The sequence below is a fragment of the Coturnix japonica genome, chromosome 12, assembly GCF_054131305.1.
Source record: "Coturnix japonica strain WE chromosome 12, WE-NBRP24, whole genome shotgun sequence".
NCBI lineage: Eukaryota > Metazoa > Chordata > Aves > Galliformes > Phasianidae > Coturnix > Coturnix japonica.
In genome coordinates, this window is record NC_140674.1 from 5,308,486 (window position 1) to 5,326,900 (window position 18,415).

The 18,415-nt window shown below is 47.2% G+C and overlaps 2 protein-coding genes and 2 long non-coding RNA genes across 10 annotated transcripts in view; 2 read left to right on the forward strand and 2 right to left on the reverse strand.

The window, feature by feature from the left end:
* The first annotated feature begins 47 nt into the window (after positions 1-47).
* Positions 48-13,747, forward strand: PPP1R7 (protein phosphatase 1 regulatory subunit 7). 4 transcript variants are annotated; one of them, XM_085512780.1, is made up of 11 exons: positions 48-442; positions 1,042-1,120; positions 1,288-1,404; positions 4,279-4,334; positions 4,951-5,016; positions 5,577-5,707; positions 6,352-6,514; positions 9,993-10,109; positions 10,875-10,979; positions 11,896-11,982; positions 13,368-13,747. In XM_085512780.1, the coding sequence occupies exons 2-11, from the start codon at positions 1,078-1,080 to the stop codon at positions 13,542-13,544; spliced, it is 1,062 nt and encodes a 353-aa protein (XP_085368906.1). In that variant the 5' UTR covers positions 48-442; positions 1,042-1,077; the 3' UTR covers positions 13,545-13,747. The 4 variants fall into 4 exon arrangements, with proteins under 4 accessions (XP_085368906.1, XP_085368907.1, XP_015726563.2 ...); XM_085512781.1 differs by having other exon boundaries at positions 48-426; XM_015871077.2 differs by lacking the exon at positions 48-442 and adding an exon at positions 509-582.
* LOC146758835 (uncharacterized) lies at positions 13,687-14,937 on the reverse strand. The gene is made up of 2 exons (XR_014933174.1): positions 14,762-14,937; positions 13,687-13,887 (listed from the first exon to the last, which is right to left on the reverse strand). It is a non-coding gene; the product is annotated as an uncharacterized LOC146758835 (long non-coding RNA).
* LOC146758836 (uncharacterized) lies at positions 14,009-17,101 on the forward strand. Its single transcript, XR_014933173.1, has 2 exons — positions 14,009-14,239; positions 14,784-17,101. It is a non-coding gene; the product is annotated as an uncharacterized LOC146758836 (long non-coding RNA).
* The window catches only part of HDLBP (high density lipoprotein binding protein), a 32,048-nt gene continuing 28,842 nt past the window's right edge, over positions 15,210-18,415 (reverse strand). For all 4 annotated transcript variants that reach the window (XM_015871066.2, XM_015871065.2, XM_085512777.1 and 1 more), the window contains exon 28: positions 15,210-17,696. In XM_015871066.2, coding sequence (XP_015726552.1) covers positions 17,610-17,696 — 87 coding nt within the window. In that variant the 3' untranslated portion in view covers positions 15,210-17,609. The remainder of the gene's footprint in view (positions 17,697-18,415) is intronic.

The following is an 18,415-nucleotide window of genomic DNA, read 5'->3' on the forward strand; positions in this document are numbered from 1 at the left end:
GGAGAAGGCGGTGGCAGAGCGACACGGCCGTCAGCCAATGGGCGAGCGCGGCGCGGTGGCGGGCCGTTCGAACGCCTGCGGCCGTTGCTCGGAACGCTCGGCTCGGAACGAGCTGCTCCAACGTTCGGGAACGCGGGGCTCCCTCAGCACCTCGTTCCTTGCCGCAGCCTCGCCCTGCTCTGTACCATCGCCTTCTGGGGCCGAAAGAAAGCGAGGACACGATACTTCCAGCGCAAGCGTTGGTGCCGGGGTCGCAGACCCGCAGAGCTGCGGCCTACCACGGAGACTGCGGCCGAACCACCGGGCCCGGCTCGGCTCTGCGAGGGACAGGCCCCGGCGCTGCACTACAACACCCAGAATGCCGCGGGGCGAGACGGCTGCGCATGCGCACCAGAGCAGGAAGGCCCCTGCCGTTACCCCCCCCAGGTGCACAGCCGTGGAGGTGATTGGCTGTCGGCGGGGCGCCGGCTCTGAGCTCTGATTGGCTGCCGCCGCCGTTGAGGCGGTTGTCGGAAGGGGGAGGTGGGAGGAGAAGGAACATGGCGGCGGGGAACGGAGAGGGGCCGCAGGACATGATGGAGGGTGAGAGCGCCGTGCGGACCGCGGGGACGGGGCGGAACCGAGCGTGGAACGGCGCGGGGCAGGGGAGCTGGTTGTCCATAGGGAGCCCCCACAGGGGGGTGATGGGCTCGGGGCCGGCCTGACCGGGCAGCCCCTGGAGGTCCGGCCTGAGGAGAACCCTGTGGTGATGCTGGGAGCGGGGCCTGTGCGAGGCTGTGCAGGCTGCTGAGACTTCATACATAAGGAGAACGAAAGGCAGATCCCTCATGGTTTCCCATATGCTGTGCTTACCGGCCGTGCTGAGGCTGCAGCCAGCTGTGCCTTTATAGCTCTTCCTGTAGCCTCGTGTCATTGGTCCCCTCACATGTGCTACTGGTTTTATTTCTTCTCAAAGGTCTTTCAGTGTCGTAGATCTCCTTCCATTTCCGTAAACTTTGGAATTGCACTTCATTGATCTAAGAAATTTCCTTTTTCCTCCAGTCTTCTTCCCAGATTGTTGGTTTATAGGAAGATGTGATGGGAGGAAAAAGTGCATCCAATATCAAAGTAGAAACAAGGGGTAAGAGGCCTTTTATTTAAGACTAAACCTTTCATTTAGTTAACTTAGGATTTCTACTAACTGCATAGTGGTATTTGTGAGTCCTGGTTGTGATATCTGCTTGCTGCTTTTTGCCCTCAGTGTGCTGCCAGATGTAGCCTAACTCTGCTGTTCTCTATCTCCTACAGTCGATAAGCGGATCGAATCAGAAGAATCCGAGGACGAAGGGAAGAAGACGGTGCGCTTAGTAACGGACCTCAGCCAGCAGAGCCTGAGAGATGAGCAGAATGGCGAGAGCTCCCCAGGTACTTTTCCACCTCAGTGATTCAGGGAGGTGGGAGCCACCCACCTGTGTCAGCCCTTTGTATTTCTCTGTGTGGATACGTGGCGTCAGCATTGAGAAAGAGCTTGATTCACGCTGCTTTGTGGAAGGCTCCTCGCTTTCTATAGAAAGATGCTGGAAGTGTTTATTAAAAATGAACGACACCAGCTCTTGTACTATGTAGAGCTTTTAACTTTAAAAATCACCAGATCCCTTTGGAAGGCGAAGAGGACTATTTCTAAGTATAAAGCACTTTCTGCAGCATATTCGAAGTTGTTTTTAGCTATCAAACAGTCAGAAAACCCTCCAAGTTGAAGGTTGTGTGGTGATGTGTCTGAGAGCACATGCAACAAACTGTAAATCCTGAGCTGTGCACAAGCAGTTGAAGCACACAGATCAGCTGGAGACAGTTTTCCTTTGCACGCACATAATGTTTTGAGCATTCATTTAGCTGGTGTAATTTGTTTGAGGCGTGTGTTGTATGTTGTTTCCCTTTGGGAGCTGTAATAGGAGAGAAATGACTTTGAACGACATACTTTTATTTCAAACGGGGGCAGGCAAAATAACTTATTGTCAGATTTCTATTAGATGCTACAAACAAACAACTATTTCTAGGGTAGAAACTGAGAAGAGGAATAATACTGGAGCACGTGAGTTAGGAGCTGGCAAGGAAACTAAGGTGTTCAGCTGAAAGGAGCGGGGGTGTTTTGCCACCTTTTTTCACTGGAGCTCACAAATAGAGCTCAGACAGCTGAGATTTCATGTTTGTTGTTGAGTTAATTCTCTGAGGACCAGCACTGCTGCTGTGAAATCTAATAGTGTGTCTTATACTTTTCATGCGTGTTGGGGTTCTAGCTACATTAAGTGGTTGTGGTGCTGTGGTTTTATGTAAGTCAGAAACTGCCGCTCTGTGCTGCACCTTTAAAGCTCCAAAAGAGAAGGTTCCATCGCTGAGCAGTGTAACACTGCTTGTATGACTCAGTCCAAGGGGGGAATAGTTTGGTTCTTTCTAATGTGACGTCTCAAATAACTCTTGTTCTGACCTCGGACTCTGTTCCTGTTGGCTGTAAGTTCAGCTGGGCTGTTTGGCTTGGAGCTCCCTATGCTGGCAGGTTTTTGTACCCTAGAAATAGGTTAAAGAGATGTGGTCACGGGAGCAGCCCCTGCTGATGCACATCCCTCCTCATCTAGCAGAAAAATGGGAATTCAGGTGCTGCGTGGTGCTAAAATGCTGACGGGCACATTTATGCCAGTCAGTTCTGCTGGCATTTCTATACCACCATGCAGCGTCACCAACATTGTCAGCTCATTTTCAATCCCCAAATGTAATTTATGCTCCTTGCTAATTTATGCTGTATAAAATATTAAAAGATGAGGAGCAGAGGATTCTCTTGAAATCTTAATTTCAACAAGTCAGTTCAGTGAGGGCTCTTTCCTGTTTGAATGCTCAGACAAGAGCCGTGCCCTAATACAGCAAGGTAAATAACAGTGTGTGGAGCTATCAAAGCCTGCAGCTTGGCAGGATTAACAATTGTGCCTTTTGTACAGTTAATCCCTACCCTACTGCAGACGATGCCAGGCATTTGTAGGAACAGCACTCATTAAGGATTGGGGATGTTTGGCGTTTGTATGAATGTTGTGACCGTGCTCAGGAAATAAAAAGTCATTATTGTGTTAATGAGATGGGTTTGCATCCTGTAATGCAGGAGTTAATCCAAAGCCTTTGAAATGTGACTGTAATTAAATATGCTTCTAGTTTTTTGGTTACACATAGGGCTTATATGTTTAGAATGGAAAGGGGTTGCATGTTTTGTAAAGTCTTATTAGACTTCCTTTGGAGGTTGATGCAGACAGCACACCATCTGCAATTGGTGTGAATTATTCAGCATGGATGTATCCAGTAAACTTCACTCCCTCTTGTGCTGTGATAGAAGTACAGCAAATGCTGGGCTACCTTCCAGAACTACAAAAGCATTTCCCAAGCAAATGTATGCAGTGTGATAAACAGTGTTTTCTAGCATATTAGTGAGCTTATTCAAACAAAACGTCAAATCCATATTCTGGCAATATTTGTGAAATAAAGACAAGAGGGTGGGGTTGTGGAGATGCTTCGTCATTCTTGGCACTATCAGCTGCCAGCTTAGGTGTACTTAGGTTCCTCCTTGGGACCCATGTGTTGGGTTATCTAAGGGACACAGACTCTTTGGAGGGTACATCCTCAGGGGGATACTGGCCCTATGTGTAAAGGAAAGAAATTCTGCCAAGTTCAGTCTTAAGCCAGTGTTACACATCAGCCAGGAAGGCAGTCTGAATAAGGTGCTGCTTGTTTTTCCTAAGCTTCTAGGTGTAAGGTGGAATGATACAAAGCAAAAGGTTATTTATAAGGAAAGACTTGCCAATATGGATGTCTTCACTGGGAAATGCTGAGGCAGTCTCCACCAAGGAGCAATCTCCAAGAGACGTTGCCTTAGTGGTGGTCAGCCCTTAAATGAGGTCTAGAGGAGGTGGAATCAAGCTCCACCCCTTCTGGGAGCACAGCTAAATTACCCTCACCTGTACTCCCACAACTGACCCAACACTTGCCTCAGTTGATTAATCAGAGGTTCAGGCTGTGATTACCAATTTCCCATACATCTAGATATGGAATTGTGTTGGTAAGAAAGCTTTGTTTCATTACTTGCTGTTGTGATGAAAGTGAGTCTATTTCTAATGCAGCAGAATATCCACATTGTGCATCTTGTGTGTAACTTGTTCTGAAGAGCACTTGCTCCCTTTGTCCCCCTGGATGTTAGCCATTGTAATCATGCCTTTAACTATCAGATAGCAGAAGTCTATAACATATCTGTTTCTGCTGCAGGAGAAGCAGAGATACCAGTGGACATGGATACAATTAGTCTGGACCCAGAAGCTGAGGTAAAGAAACGTGTTTTGTTCTTTCAGGCTTTACTTAGCAGGATGAAAGGGAAAACTAGTATTGAAACCTAGCTAAAAGATCTAATTCTTCTGAAGGCCCTGGCTATCGTATCTTCTCTGAAACTGGTTCAGAGCCTTCAGGCTAGATATGGAAGTATTCTTCTCTTGATCAGTATCCAGAACGTTTTGTTTGTCATTTTGGGTTTTAGAATAAACATAGAAGCAAATAAAGTGTCTTCCAGTTAAGCCATAAGTGGGTAAGAGAATCTTGGGCAGTGCTTTATTCAAGCTATGCAACTTTTTTTCAGTAAAATTACTGATTTACTAAGAGAAATAGTCCCCTGTTGGTGAAACCAAGCTCACGTTGAGGATGATGAGAAAGCTTTTGCCTTCTCACAGGTACTGCTTTTGCAATTAATGAACTTAGGCATGTGTTTCACCACTGCTGGTAAAATCATCTGCCAAACCAAATTTGTATGTGCTCTTTAAAGAAGAGTTTTAACGAGCTGTGCTTTTTGTAAGTCTGTCATTTTCCTTAGAAGAAAATAACTAGGTTCATCTTTGAAGAGTATTTTGGAACACTTGCTGAATTCCTCTGACCTCTGTTTCTCTTCAGGATGTTGACCTGAATCATTTCCGAATTGGGAAGATTGAAGGGTTTGAGGTGCTCAAGAAAGTGAAGGTAACAGCTCAAAGGAATAGAGAATATTTGGAGCTGGAGATTGTGTGTGTCTGACCTACTAGAGAACATGCACGGGAGTCTTTTTGGCTGCCATCCTAGCAATTTCACGTTATATTTGACTGAAGAAGGTCCATCCAAACCTAAATTCTTGCTCTTCTAGTTTAAAGGCGTTTCCGCTTGTCTTATCAGTGTTAGACCATGTATAAAGTTGGTCCCTCTTCTGCTTGTAAGCTCCCTTCAAGTACTGTAAGGCCACAGTGAGGTCTTCCTGGAACCTTAAAGAACTTGTGGAGGCTTCTAGTAAATTCCTGCTCAAAGCAGGTCCAGTTGGAGCATGTGGCTTAAGGCCTGGTCCAGTGAAACTGTTGGGTGTTTCCAGGGATGGCGCTTACACGACCTCTGTGGGGCCCTGTGCCAGTGGCTGCATTCCTGGTAAAAGCTTTCCTTCTGCACTGATGGAGGAAAACTGGAAAATATTGTATTTTAAGAAACAAAGCCCGCTTTCTGTCTGTATGCCAAAAGACATGACGTGCTGCTGTTCATATCTGTTTTCCTGCCAGACTCTGTGTCTGCGTCAGAACTTGGTGAAGCGCATCGAAAACCTGGAGCAATTGCAGACCTTGAGGGAGCTGGATCTGTACGACAATCAGATTCGGAAGATCGAGAACTTGGAAACTCTAGCGGATCTTGAGTGAGTCATGGGGAATCACCAGGTTTGGGCTGTGGATAGATTGTCACTCGCTGAGTTACTGAGCTGTAATTATTCCAGTCTTAATCACCCAGAGGCTTCTCGTCATTCTCTTGTCTGTGAAGACAGTATCTGGTCTCCATTGATATTTAACTGTGTAGTAAACTAGTTTTATTATCCTGGAGCTCACCTGGGTCAGTGGAAATGAAACACCATCTGTGTAAGACAGCAGGAAAGGTAGGTGGTTACAGCTTCCATGCAGGTGCAGGAGCACTCAGACATTCCTTTGTATTGACAGGGAGAGCTCCATATAACATTTGTACTCCTGCAGAAAGTGACTAGAGATGTGACAATTCCTATGGACTGAACATGCTGAAAGTTGACTTCCCCCCATGGTGGCAGTTCCACAGCTGGGCCAAACAGCGTCCTTTTTGCACGTGACATACCTTTGTTTTCTCCATGGCATGCTATGAAAGTTGTTTTCACTATTTCTGATTAAAGAAATGCCACTTGTGACTCCAGCTTCATGGCTTAACAAAATGCTTGATTTCTGCAGATAGTGAGGCTCACCATCAGTTTACAAATGCCTCTGCCAGGACCTTCTATGCATCCTGGACTGAAGAGCCCTTTGTTTTGTTTTACCTCAGGATCCTGGACATCTCGTTTAATGTTCTGCGACACATTGAAGGACTAGATCAGCTTACCCAACTTAAAAAACTCTTCCTCGTCAACAACAAAATCAGCAAAATTGAGAATTTGAGCAACTTGCAGCTGTTACAGATGTTAGAGTTGGGATCCAATCGAATTCGGGTAGGCTTGCTGTACAAGATGCTAGCTGGAGAGTTTTGAGCTCTGTGGCTTTTGGGATTAGCCCGTTCTCAAAGCGCTCTGTGTTGACTTTGACTTGTGATTTTGCTGTTTTTATTGTTCTAGCCATTCAACGTATAGTTGTTTGTTTGCTGCACCTGCTGGATCCTTCCGTTGTGTGTGCATGTAGTGCCTGGCTTCTAAGCTATAACAGAGGAATTTCTCTTTAGTGCATTCCCTGTGTGCTGCCCTCTGCAGATGGCAGTTTTCTCTCTATAGAGAACCAAGCCTATGAAAACTACCAGCTATTGTTTTCTCTTGCCTTCCTCGTGGCTCTTGCTCTGTCTGCTTCTTCATCAAACCAATTGAACTCTAATTGCAGTTTCAGGTTTGTGTGTGTATTTGATAAATCTCTACATTTGTCTCACTCAAGAAAAACATTTTCTTGAGGCCTTGCTCTGAAGTGCCTCAAAAACCTGATATCCCATTGCTGACTGCTTTTTCTTAGCAGCAGCCTTTCCAATTTTGTTCATTTTGATTGCACTTAAAGGGAGGCGGTTCTGAGTGGTGTCTGCTGTCCATAAGGGCAGGCTCCTGCATTTTGCCCAGGTCGTAAGGGAATGGGTGAAACAGGCAACATGGAAGACTCAGTGTGTGCAAAGCGAACTATTAATTTTTTACAAGCTTTTTCAATGATATATACACTTCATAAAATAGCTGTAAGAAGTGAATGCATTCCAATCTGAAAGTTGTATAAAATGATACTGCCCAGTTGCAGATGCTGAGAAACTCTTTGTTATGCTGAATGAACAAATGAGGAAGGTACATATTTGTTCTTTGTATTTTAAGTGTTGTGGAAGTTTAGAAAGTCTCCTTTCTGGAAAAGAAGGAAACTTAAACAATTAGAAACAGCCTTCAAACAATTAGAAACAACCCTTCAAAGGCAGAAATGTTTGCTGCTTTTGTGAACTGGAAAAACTCTTTTTGGTCCAAAAGCTGAACTGAAGTGACTCTTCTGTCTGAAGGAATTGTTACATTGGAAAGTTACTTAGGGGGAATAAATCCTGAGTGGGAGAACATCAGGCCGATGAGTGGTTTAGGAGCCTTATGGTTCACATAGGCTGGGGAATGTGATTTATAGAAGTGCACTTGTTGTATTCAGAAGCATAATATGCTTTAGGGAAATCAATCCTTGCATTTCCAAAGCTCGGTTAAAGAAAACTAATATGTCCCGTTTCTCAGCATCATTATTTAGTGCAAACAAGAATAAAAACCAAACCAGCTGGGTTTCTGTACTGATACTTGAGCAGCGTATTGCCACCAGTATTGTCAAGCTGGAGAATATACTTTGAATGACCAGCTTGAACTATTTTATGTGCATTTTTTGTGGTACTGAGGCTGTGCATGGTAAAAACCGAAACAATGATATCACTGTATGAGTAACAAGCTAAATTTTCTTGTTTTAGCATCTTTTATGTTTATCTGTTAATTCTTTTCTGGCTTCTTTAAAAAGCAATGCTCTGTGCTTTACATTTGCTTTACTGGAGTGAGAAACCTGTGTCTAGGGTGGGCATGAAAAAATGCATCTCACCTGGGGAGACTAGAACTCTGCTGGTGGTTTTCCTGCTGGTAGGTTGGCCTGGCTACGTGCTTCATAGGTGGGTGTATCTGTAACTCTGGAGGGGAAGAAGCCATGAGCAGGCAGGTCAGGCAGTGTCTGTGGGTCTGGGATGCCTGCTAAGTTCATCCCCAGAGCATTAAAGCTTCTGCAGTAATGCTGTGTTAGTCATTTGCTGCAAAACTTAACTTCTTGGTGTGCACTTTACCTGGGGTCCGTCATGACTTAGAAAACACTTGTAGTTCTGTCCTTACATGAATGATGGGGAAACAATTTCATGCCTGAGCTGATCCATTTTCATGCTTTTCTTTCCAAAGTTGGACTGAGGCAACTACAAGGCAAGCAATTAACTTGTTCCCTAGCTTTTTTTCCTCGTGCCTGTTTCATACTTAAATGTGGCTTCTTTATTTTTTTATAGCTTTAAGTAGCTTTTTTTCTTTCTGATTATTTCTTCTCAGTACCCTCAGAGTCACAAGTATTTCCTCCTCAGGGCTGGGGGAGCTACCATTGAGAAACAAATCTATTATTTTCTTGCAAGGCCAAAAGAGGGGTAAGTCCACAGGCTTAGAAGGAGGGTGAGTCCAAATACGAGCAGATAAACAGCTTATTTTGAATCTGTTGGCAATTTTGGGATAGAGATTGAAAAGCTTCTTTCTGGAGCATACCTATAATATGCTGTGTGCCCGTCTTCCTCTGCCTTCCCATGCCCACAAGTGCACACAGAAGTCTGAGTGGTGCTGGGATGTGGTGTCCTGTCTCACCAGCGCTGCTGGGCTCTGACCCTGCCTGGCAGGGGGGTTCTGAAAGCTGGCATGTCACAAAGTACTTGAGCGCAGATGCACAGCTATGTATCTATATCCATGTATCCATGCTGCTGCTTTTCTGTGAGCTGAAATCTGTTTTTAAAATTCCTTTTCAGCAGCACCTACCTCTGTTTTGTATTTTTTTATAGACTTTTCCTTGCAAAGAAAGAAGGATTTTATTTTTTCTTTCCTCCTGCTTACAGGAGCCCTTTCTAAACCCATATTTTATCCTTTTTCTTGCCCTGTCTTTCTTTAATCTTCTGTTGATGATTTCTGGTGTCCCCATTCTTTTTAATTGTTGTAAGTAAAGAATATAGTTCTTCATGGTGCCTCACAGAGATTTTCTCTTCCACTAAAAGCTGAGCTCAGCGTTTAAACTGATGTAGTGTATATGCTCTGTCAGTAGTGTGTATATTTATCGTGTATGTTGCTTAAATTGGTATGTTCTGCCAGTGGTGTGAATATGCAGACAGTAGATAAATGTGCTAGCAGCTAATGGCATCTAGATACACCCAAGAGGCAGTTAACCTTGTTTATGGCAGAGAAACCAATGAGCAGAGGAGCTGGGCAACTTGCCTCCAACTGCTTTCATCACTGATGGCTAGAACTGAGTTTGGGAACTTCTCCTCCCAGCTTCTCTTTCCATTCACCAGTGACAGATGGCCTGAATTCACAAACGAGCATCTCCTGCCCTGGGTGTACGCCTTGTGGCCCAGGGAGTGGCCTTTTCAGTGTTACATAGCCTGTCCGTTCTCTGATCCTGCCTGGACAGTGGGGCTACAGCCAGGAGAAAGCAATATGACCCCTGCTGAAGCCAGCAGCTAGCAATGCCGTGGGCCAGCCCTCACAGGCTGAGGTTTGCTGTCACTGCACAAAGCCCTGCACTTTGCTCTTGGGTCCTGAGGGAGGCCCAGCCCACACGCTTTGTGCTGTGGAATTGGCAGGCTTGTTTTTCACAGGAGGGGAACTGCTGCACAGGTCAAGGCTATACAGTGCTAAGTGTATCCACAGGTTGGAGTTCTGCATCACAGCAACGCTGTCTGCTTTGGTCTTCTTGCAGGTCATTGAAAACATCGACACCCTGACTAATCTCGACAGTCTGTTCCTTGGAAAGAATAAAATCAGCAAGCTCCAGAACTTGGATGCGCTGACAAACCTGACCGTGCTCAGTATACAGGTATTGATCCTGCTCTGTCCTGTTGTGTTTGAAACACCCTTGGTGACGTGAACCACCTTTACGATGAGCTCTTTTGAATCTTTGGTTTTTGGGTCAAGCTGCTGTATTAGAAGAGTGAAATGAATGTGAAGCCCAGCTTCCTTCCTGAAATACTGCTTGTCATTTTTGCAGTAACATCAAATGAGTTATGCTAGGGAAGTCCTCTTATTGGCAGTCAGCTCAGCATCGCTGCCTTCTGCCTGAACAGGAAAGAGAAGTGAATGACAAGCCTGTGCTAAATGTAACCTGCCCTTAATGAGCTACTGGAAGCTTCCAGCTCTTTACTGGGGTGGAATAAATGCCATCTGACAAAGTTCATGCAGTCTGGCACAAGCTAGGCAAACAGTTCCTGAGGAAGTCATACTTTCTACATGTTGCAGTACATGTAGGCATCTTGATATAGAACTGTATGTATCAGAACTGAAATCCTGTGACTTCACTTAGGATTATTATGTTAGAAAGACCTACAGAATGAATGCTGCTAAAGCATTGTCATGTTTCTGAAGAGACCAAGTAGGAAACTGCTGCTTCTGATGGGGAGATCAGGGTCTGACTCTCCTGAACTTTGCCTCCTCTGGAACTTCCTTAGGTCTGGTGGTACAGTTCTTTAAGATCAAGCACATGACATTGTTGTTGACCCAGACAGGCTGTTTCCCCTTTCCATGTTTTATCTCTCTTGGATTTTGGGTAGTTCAGACTGATCTTAAACTGTTGTTATGCTTTCAGAGTAACCGCCTGACCAAGATTGAGGGGCTGCAGAGCTTAGTGAACTTGCGTGAGTTGTACATCAGCAACAATGGCATCGAAGTCATCGAGGGACTGGAGAACAATGTGAGCAGTATAAGTGTGTCACAACTGCTGCCCTCAGCATCCTGTGGGGGGGAAGGGGGGGCTGGGCTTTTCCTGTAGCTTTTGTTCCTCAGCTGTTTCAGTTAGGTGTGGAGGGTTCTGAGTATCTTGAAAAGACCTCAAAAATCCCAAGTATTAGTTACATTGAAATCCCTTACATGCACAAAGCCCCTCTGGATCCTGGAGAAAGTTGATTTCTTGATTGTGGAGGGGAGCATTTGAGGCACGTGGTTCATGCAGCAGCCTGGCAGATCTTCAGCAGTGAAATGACTGATGGCCACTGCTGGCTGGCTCTGATGTAGCCTTCCAGACAGCAGTTTGTGGATGACCATGGGTCTTCATGGGTAGGACAAGTGGAGCTGGGAGTGAGAGGGACAAGCCATGGCATATAGTTTGCCTTCCTGTCACTGTAATTCTAGATGGGAATGATTTCACAGAAGCCTGTAGCATTTTGATTCTCACGCAGCAGCAGATGGCGATGGAGGAGAGCAGAGAAATGAGGAACTTGGCTGTGTGCAGGGCAGAAAACTTTCTCTAAGGCTTTTGAACTTCCTGCCGCAAAAAGTGCTCAGCTCTGCCCAGGAGGACACTTCTGATCCAAATGTTAATGGCTTCCTATCCTTAATGCACTGTGGAGAGAGAAAACTTACTTTCTAGGAGCCTTCAACTGACAGTTGCCATCCAAGCAAGTAATGGCTTTCATTTTTGCTGCATGGCTTCTGGGAGGTCAGTAACCCAGCTTAATTAAAAGCAGTCTTTCTGCCTAAATGTAGACAGGAGTTCTCATTGTAGGACAGCTGGTGATAACATGTCGTTGCTTATAGTGATTTTTATCTCTGGATCTGAGTGACAGAAGATCAAAGGAAAGTTAATGTAACACTTTTGTTTGCTTGTCTAGAACAAACTCACAATGCTGGACATTGCATGCAATAGAATCAAGAAGATCGAAAATATCAGTCACCTGACAGAGCTGCAGGAGTTCTGGGTAAGTGCTGTGCACAGTGAAAAGGGCCTCTGATGGGGAGGAGTGCTGAGTGTCTGTCTTGTTGAGCTCTCACAGTGCTTCTCATCTTGGTGAACCTCTTAGGAGGGTACAGTGATGGTTTCCCCTTAGGAAGGAGTTGAGCCTACCAAGGTTTTGGCAGGGCTTTGGTTAGTGGTACAAACCTGTTTCTATGTAGGATGTAGGCCCTGCCTTCACACTTGAGGTGGTTATGAAACAGCCTTACTGTGTCCTATTTTTGCAAATCTCATCTTTCTTTAAGTCAGCACGACTGTGTAATGAGAGAAGCTGATACTGTGTCACCACAGCACTGGAACACAGCCTCTGTTTAGAACAGACTTGATATGGTCATGTTACAAATATGAAACAAATGGAACTGTCTCTGCTTTACTTCCACTCCTAGGAGGCAGATAATTGTGTAGGGTTGTTCCTGTTACCTCTGTGACACCCTGGGTAACAGGTCCTTTACCATTCATAAGTCTGCTAAGGATATAAGCAGAGACTTTTTTCGCCTGCTATATCAGTACTGTGCCACTCTGGGGACCTACGTACAAATCTGTTCCTGTTTTAGGGACAAGCAGCAGGTATTCATGAATTTCCTGTATTAGAGCTGAATGTTACGCTGCCTTAATGCCTGTTGTTTGGAGTTCAGTTGTATAAGCCTCTGAGCAGAGGCTGAGAGAGAGGATGGAAAAGCAGTTGCAAATGGAATCAAGCTGCAGACCCTATTGTCCAGGCTGCGTAGACCATCTTTCTCACCTTGGAGAGTAGCTTAGCCGGCTGCCAGTGGTGCTACCTGGTGGTATATATTGCATAAGGAATTCTTTAATAGGAGCTGAGAAGCCTGTTCAAAAGATGTCATGTTAGAAATGAGGTGGTACAGTATGGTCAGTGTGTGACCTCTTGACATCCTTTGCAGTTTCCTCCTGTTTGTGGTTGCTCTGCTTATAGAAGGCACTGCGCAGCTGTTTCCGTCCCTTATACAGGAAGCAAAGGCAACATCCCAACCTCACTGGGCTTTCCTTGCAAAAACATGGTGCTTTAAGAGTCCTCTGCCAGACAGAGCATTGGCTGGGATCTCCTGGCTTTGTCCGACTCCTTTCCCTACCTGGAAATGGAAAATGCAATTCTGGCTTCTCCCCCCATCCCACCTTCAGCACTGTTTAAAAAGAAAAGCTGCTGAGGGAGGCCAGAGCCAATTCATTGGCTTATTTCTTTTCTCTTCTGGAGAGGAGGGCCTTCACATAGCCTTCATGCACAAAGACCGGACAGTTACAGCTGCTGGGTGATGCTCCTCTTGAGCAGCGTTGGTGTGGTTTCTGATACTTGGAAGTATTGATGTGTGTGTCCATATGTGTGCTCTGCAGATGAATGATAATTTCGTTGAGAGCTGGAGTGACCTGGATGAGTTGAAAGGAGCCAAGAACTTGGAAACTGTGTACCTGGAGCGAAACCCTTTGCAGAAGGACCCCCAGTACCGGCGTAAGATCATGTTGACCCTCCCATCTGTCCGGCAGATCGATGCCACGTTTGTTCGGTTCTGAACCTCCTGCTGCCCCTCTCTTTCCTGCCCTACTTGGAGAAATGTCCCAGCTGGGGTTTTTTATCCACTTACCACTCCCCAGGTCTTCAGTACACTGACACTCTCAGAGCAAATGGTCAACAAAAAGCACTGACTACCAGACCTTGTGTACAATGCACTCATTGTTTTTGAAATGTTGTTATTATTAAATCTTAACATAAGAGACTTCCTTGTGCTTGTATCTTATTTGCCTGGGAGGTTTGGCAGCATTTGCAACAGACTGGAGCATTTCTGCTTGGAGCCACGTGGTGACACAGCTTCAGGTTGGTGATATCCTTGCAAACATGGCTGTTCCTGATCCAGACCTAGAGGTGGTCAGTAAAAATGTGGGTGATGGTGTTGACATGGGGGAGAATCAGATAAAAAAATGCTCATCCAGGTGCTCAGAGCTGAGTTTTTGCTAAATATCTGTTAGTAAAACCTGAGGGGGGGAGGAGGAATGGAAGCCTTTCATAGCAATTTTATTTTATTACTTTTTTTTTCGAGGCACAGTCACAGGTTTGCTATAGTTGACTGAGAAGAGATAGCTTGAGTTGCAGAAGCTGTGTGAGGATGTGTGTACCTGGATGGAGCTACCAATGGAGGCACTGCTAGTATGGCACCTGTATTAAATGCTGAGCAGTAGACCAAGCTGGGGACTGGAGAAGGAATTAAGAGGTAAGATAATGGACTGTGTATCCCACCTGGGGAGGGGAAGGGTCTAGTCCCAGGCCTTCCTCATTGCCTTCACCTCCACTTTCCTGCCCTGTGTATACAACAAGTATGTCCACAACAGCAGCCTGTGTGCCTTCACCTCAGCCTATGCACAGCAGTGCTGCTTGCAGGTGGGGCCCTTCTGCTCCAGCCGGCTGTTTGCTTGGGCTCCTTATTTGTTTTTTTTTTTGTAGTCACTGCCACCTCCTCAACACACATTGCAGTTCAGCTGGGTCCAGGTTGCCCACCTGCTACCCTGAGCTTCCCCAGGGCCCTGTTTATCCCAGGGCTTGCCCAGCACATGCCTGTGTGTTGGGCCTGAACAGGCAGCACGGGGCCGGCAGCCTGTCCTTATGACTCCCCCACCCCTCTCACCTTGGTTTAATGCACCTGTGTGCTTTGGACTGCAAAAGCTCTCCAGCTGGGCCATAGGGACATGTCAATGCTGTGGGGAGACAGCTGAGATCACCCCGGGACTGGGCTTACCTGCTGCTGTGCTGCCATCCAGGTGCAGTGACAGCTCCATGTGGCTCTCAGAGGTACAGGGCGTTCAGAGACAGGGACAGCAACCCGACTTCAACCTACTGGTACCTGCTGGCTGTACGCTTGGGCTTCTTCATCAAGGTTCAGGTAATGGCCACTGGGCCACACCAGGAGGGATGGGGCATGGGTGCTGAGTGGGGACGTGCTGACTCGCATCCCCTCTTGCCAGCAGGGTGTTCATCTGCCTGGTGCCAACATTCCCAGGTTGAACGAGGTCAGGGTCAAACACTGTTAGGCTTTGCTCTCAGCTCCCCTAGAGGGCAGCGCTCACTGCCCTTGTCCTGGCTCAGCCCAGGCCAGCTGGGCCTTGTCACAGCAGGCTGAGCCCAGCCAAGCAGGGGCTGCTCTGCATCTCAACCCACCAGCAGAAATAACATCCGTGACACTCTGAGCTGTTTCAGGTTTTATTTTAGAATTTATAAAATTCCAGTGTCATCCATACTCATGAGCCTTTTTACATGTTTGCATATAGTCTCCAAATTCCAAAGTTAAGGCCAAGGGATCATTGCTATGGAAACATACAATATGGAAGACGTCAGAGAGGAAATGGACACATGCCACAGTCTGCTGCAGAAGGAGGGTGGTGGGGGACAGTACTAGGTACAATCACTTCATGACCTTCTTTAGAGTGGAGGGTCGGGCTGTGGGGCAGGCCCAGGTGGCGGTGCCCCAACTGTAACTCAAGCCTAACTGTGCAATTGGTGAGGACAGGGGGTATAAAGAGAACGAGGGGGTGATAGGCTTGGTGACACAGGACAGACCTAAGCTACAGGGTAATAACCATTTTCTGACAGACACGTGTGGGAGGGTGTTAGCCTAGTTCTGCCTGACCCACCCTGTTAGCCATCCTCTGGGTGGATGCAAAGACACCCAGTCCTTCAGGGGCAGGTAGGTGCCCTGCAAAGGGACGTGGCCTGCTTCAATTGTTTCTCAATCTTACAGAGAGCGCTAAGAGGTTTTGGTGCAACTTCTGCATAGCAGCCTCTTCCAAGGAGAGCTGTCATGGGAAGGAGAAGCATTGTCAGGCCTGGCAGACAGAGCGCAGTGCTGGAAAAGGCAAGCATGGTGGGCCCAGCCTGCCACAATTCAGGCCTTTGCCCATAAGCAGCACTAGAGAAGGGAGGCCAGGGCCTCCTGCTTGTCCAAGAGCTGAAGCAGCTGGGATAGAGGAATGGCTCAGACTACAACCTTCTATAGGACCAAGGCAGGGGAAGGAGGTTACACAGGACTCCATGCCCCCTGCCTCCCTCTACATAGATGTGTTTTTCCTCTTAGTGGCTGGAGGAGCTCAGACGTGGCCTCTTAGAGCAAGCCAGGGCAGGGCCTAGGCACAAACAGCCCAGAGGACAGAGCATGGATCACCCTCTCCAGCCCATACAATGGAGGCCTCAGGGAGGGCTCGACGCACCACACTGTCAGCCCCATCACTTTCAGTTCCTGTTTTCCACCAGAGCAGATGCCTGGCTCCCAACCTCTGCAGGCATTGGCTGCTGTGAGGCTGGGGCTAAGATCCTGAGGCCAAGCCTGGTTCTAGCTCAGGTAAATCCTATGGTCCCACAGCCTGCATGTGCCTGTGAGCAGCCTGCTTCCCTCCAGAGGAGCTCACACAGGTACTCTAAATGCTCCTCTTGATTTTTCTCCAGGGTTCTGCTCTGGGTGCAGGTGAGAGCTGAAGCAGCTGCTCACCCACCCACACTGAGAGGCCACCATCATACTGACTTTTGAGGTAGAAAGAAGGCAATAGTAAATTACATCCCTGCCACTCACACCTAGATGCTGCAGTGCTCGCAGGGGACTACAGCTCCTCAAGGCTCTGCTTCCCACCAGCTTCTCCTGGGCCACGCCATCACAGCAACCTCAGCCAACCCAAACTCTGTCCCGTCCAATAACGCTGTCACGTGCTGGTTGCCTGACTGCCCACGTGGGCTTTTGGGAAGGGTGAATAAGGAAGTGCTGGGCACTAGGAGCAGGGTCTGTCATGGCGCACTGGAAGACTCATGGAGCGTGCAGGCTGGGGCTGTGCTTGCTGTGGCACAGAGGTGCACTGGCAACGCGTTCTTACCTGACCAGGGCAGCCATATGTTGTTCTGGTCCCTTCCATCTCTGCTGCCTCTACAGCCTACTGAAGGTTTTGTTCCTTTAAAAGTTAAGTTTCTGACCTTTTAGATTATTTTAAGCTCTCCCCACAGTCAGCTATCAGCATTAAATGAATTTTTGGCAGTTGAAAGGAAAAAAATAAAACAGAAAAAAAAAAAAAGAAACAAGTTGATTGCACTCTACAAAGGTAAGGTAAGGCCTGGGATAAACACAAAGGAAAGAGGGCAAACGTTTTGGCTTTAGAAAGTCAAGGAAATTTATTTCCTGAGGTCATGAGACAGGAAGTAGATTCCTAGCCACAGTAAAGGAGGTCTCCTAATGAAGGCCAGAATGCCTAGTAAGACACGCTCAATAGAGCTCATTTTTCTGCTAGCGTTTGGGAAGCTGCAAATCTTAGTCACTTTAAGTCAATTATGAAGTTTCCAACAAAAATACACACGTTTAGTGTTTGAATCTGAGCGGAAGTCTCGTTCCAAAGAAGGAAAATAGATCCATCAAGAGATGAGAATGGGTCCTAGCTGTGGTGATAGCTGAGGGGAGCAGGATGGGGTCTAGCACTCCAGACACCATTAGGAGACCTCATGGGGCAATTGACTTGTGCTCCAGCCGCTGGGTCAGATTTCAGACAGGAAGAATTTGTGGCAGGTTAGTGTCAGGTCAGCGGGCTGGAGGAGATGGTTCTGCTTCCAGGTCATTATCGTTTGGGTCCCCAGGGAAGAGTCTTGGGGGCAACTTGAGCCCCAAAGCTGGGGAAGTCTTCAGAACTGCTCATATCAGGGGCCTAGAGCAAACAAAAAGGGAACACGTTAAGCTCCTGCCCTGCTGCAAACCTGTACGGCATCCCTGAGCTAGGCAGCTTTTCTGGTGTCCTGGGGGTGAGGGCTGAGCACGGCCATGGTGTCCTTTAGGTGCCCAGGACAGACATCTGAGTCTCCAGAGGTGGCACAGGGGAAGGTGCAGACAAGGAAACAACAGGTGGATCAGGGCCTTCAAGAGCCCAACCTCAGTAACTCGGTCACTGGAGCGGGGTCAGGACAGTCCTGCAGCAGCACCGGGGCAGCTGAGGACAGAGCAACTGTGTGTCCTGATACATGGCTCACAGCGAGATCACAGCTGCAAACATTGAGCTGGTTCTGTGCTGCAGCACAGGTCAGAGGAGCCAGGGCCCCAGTCAACCTCTAAAACCACATGACCTAATGGAATGCTTTCAGACACTGCTTCTTCTGGAGAAGTGGGCCTGTGTTAACAAGACGCTGGATACGAGGCAGCAGTTGTGCTTGCGGCCCGGAAGGCCAACTGTGTTTTGGGCTGCATTAAAAAAGGGGTGGCCAGCAGGGAGATGGAGGTGATTGTCCCCCTCTACTCAGCCCTTGTGAGGCCCTATCTGCAGTGCTGCATCCAGGCCTGAGGCCCCAGCACAGGAAGGATATGGAGCTCTTGGACAGGTCCAGAGGAGGCCACTAAGATGGTCAGAGGGCTGGAGCACCTCTCCTGTGAGGA

What these genes read in the sequence shown, in the direction of transcription:
- PPP1R7 (XM_085512780.1), top strand. Translation starts at nt 1,078, where the DNA reads ATGGGAGGAAAAAGTGCATCCAATATCAAAGTAGAAACAAGGG. An exon ending in GAATGGCGAGAGCTCCCCAG is followed by an intron (nt 1,405 to 4,278) that starts GTACTTTTCCAC and finishes TTTCTGCTGCAG; the next exon opens with GAGAAGCAGAGATACCAGTG. An exon ending in GTCTGGACCCAGAAGCTGAG is followed by an intron (nt 4,335 to 4,950) that starts GTAAAGAAACGT and finishes GTTTCTCTTCAG; the next exon opens with GATGTTGACCTGAATCATTT.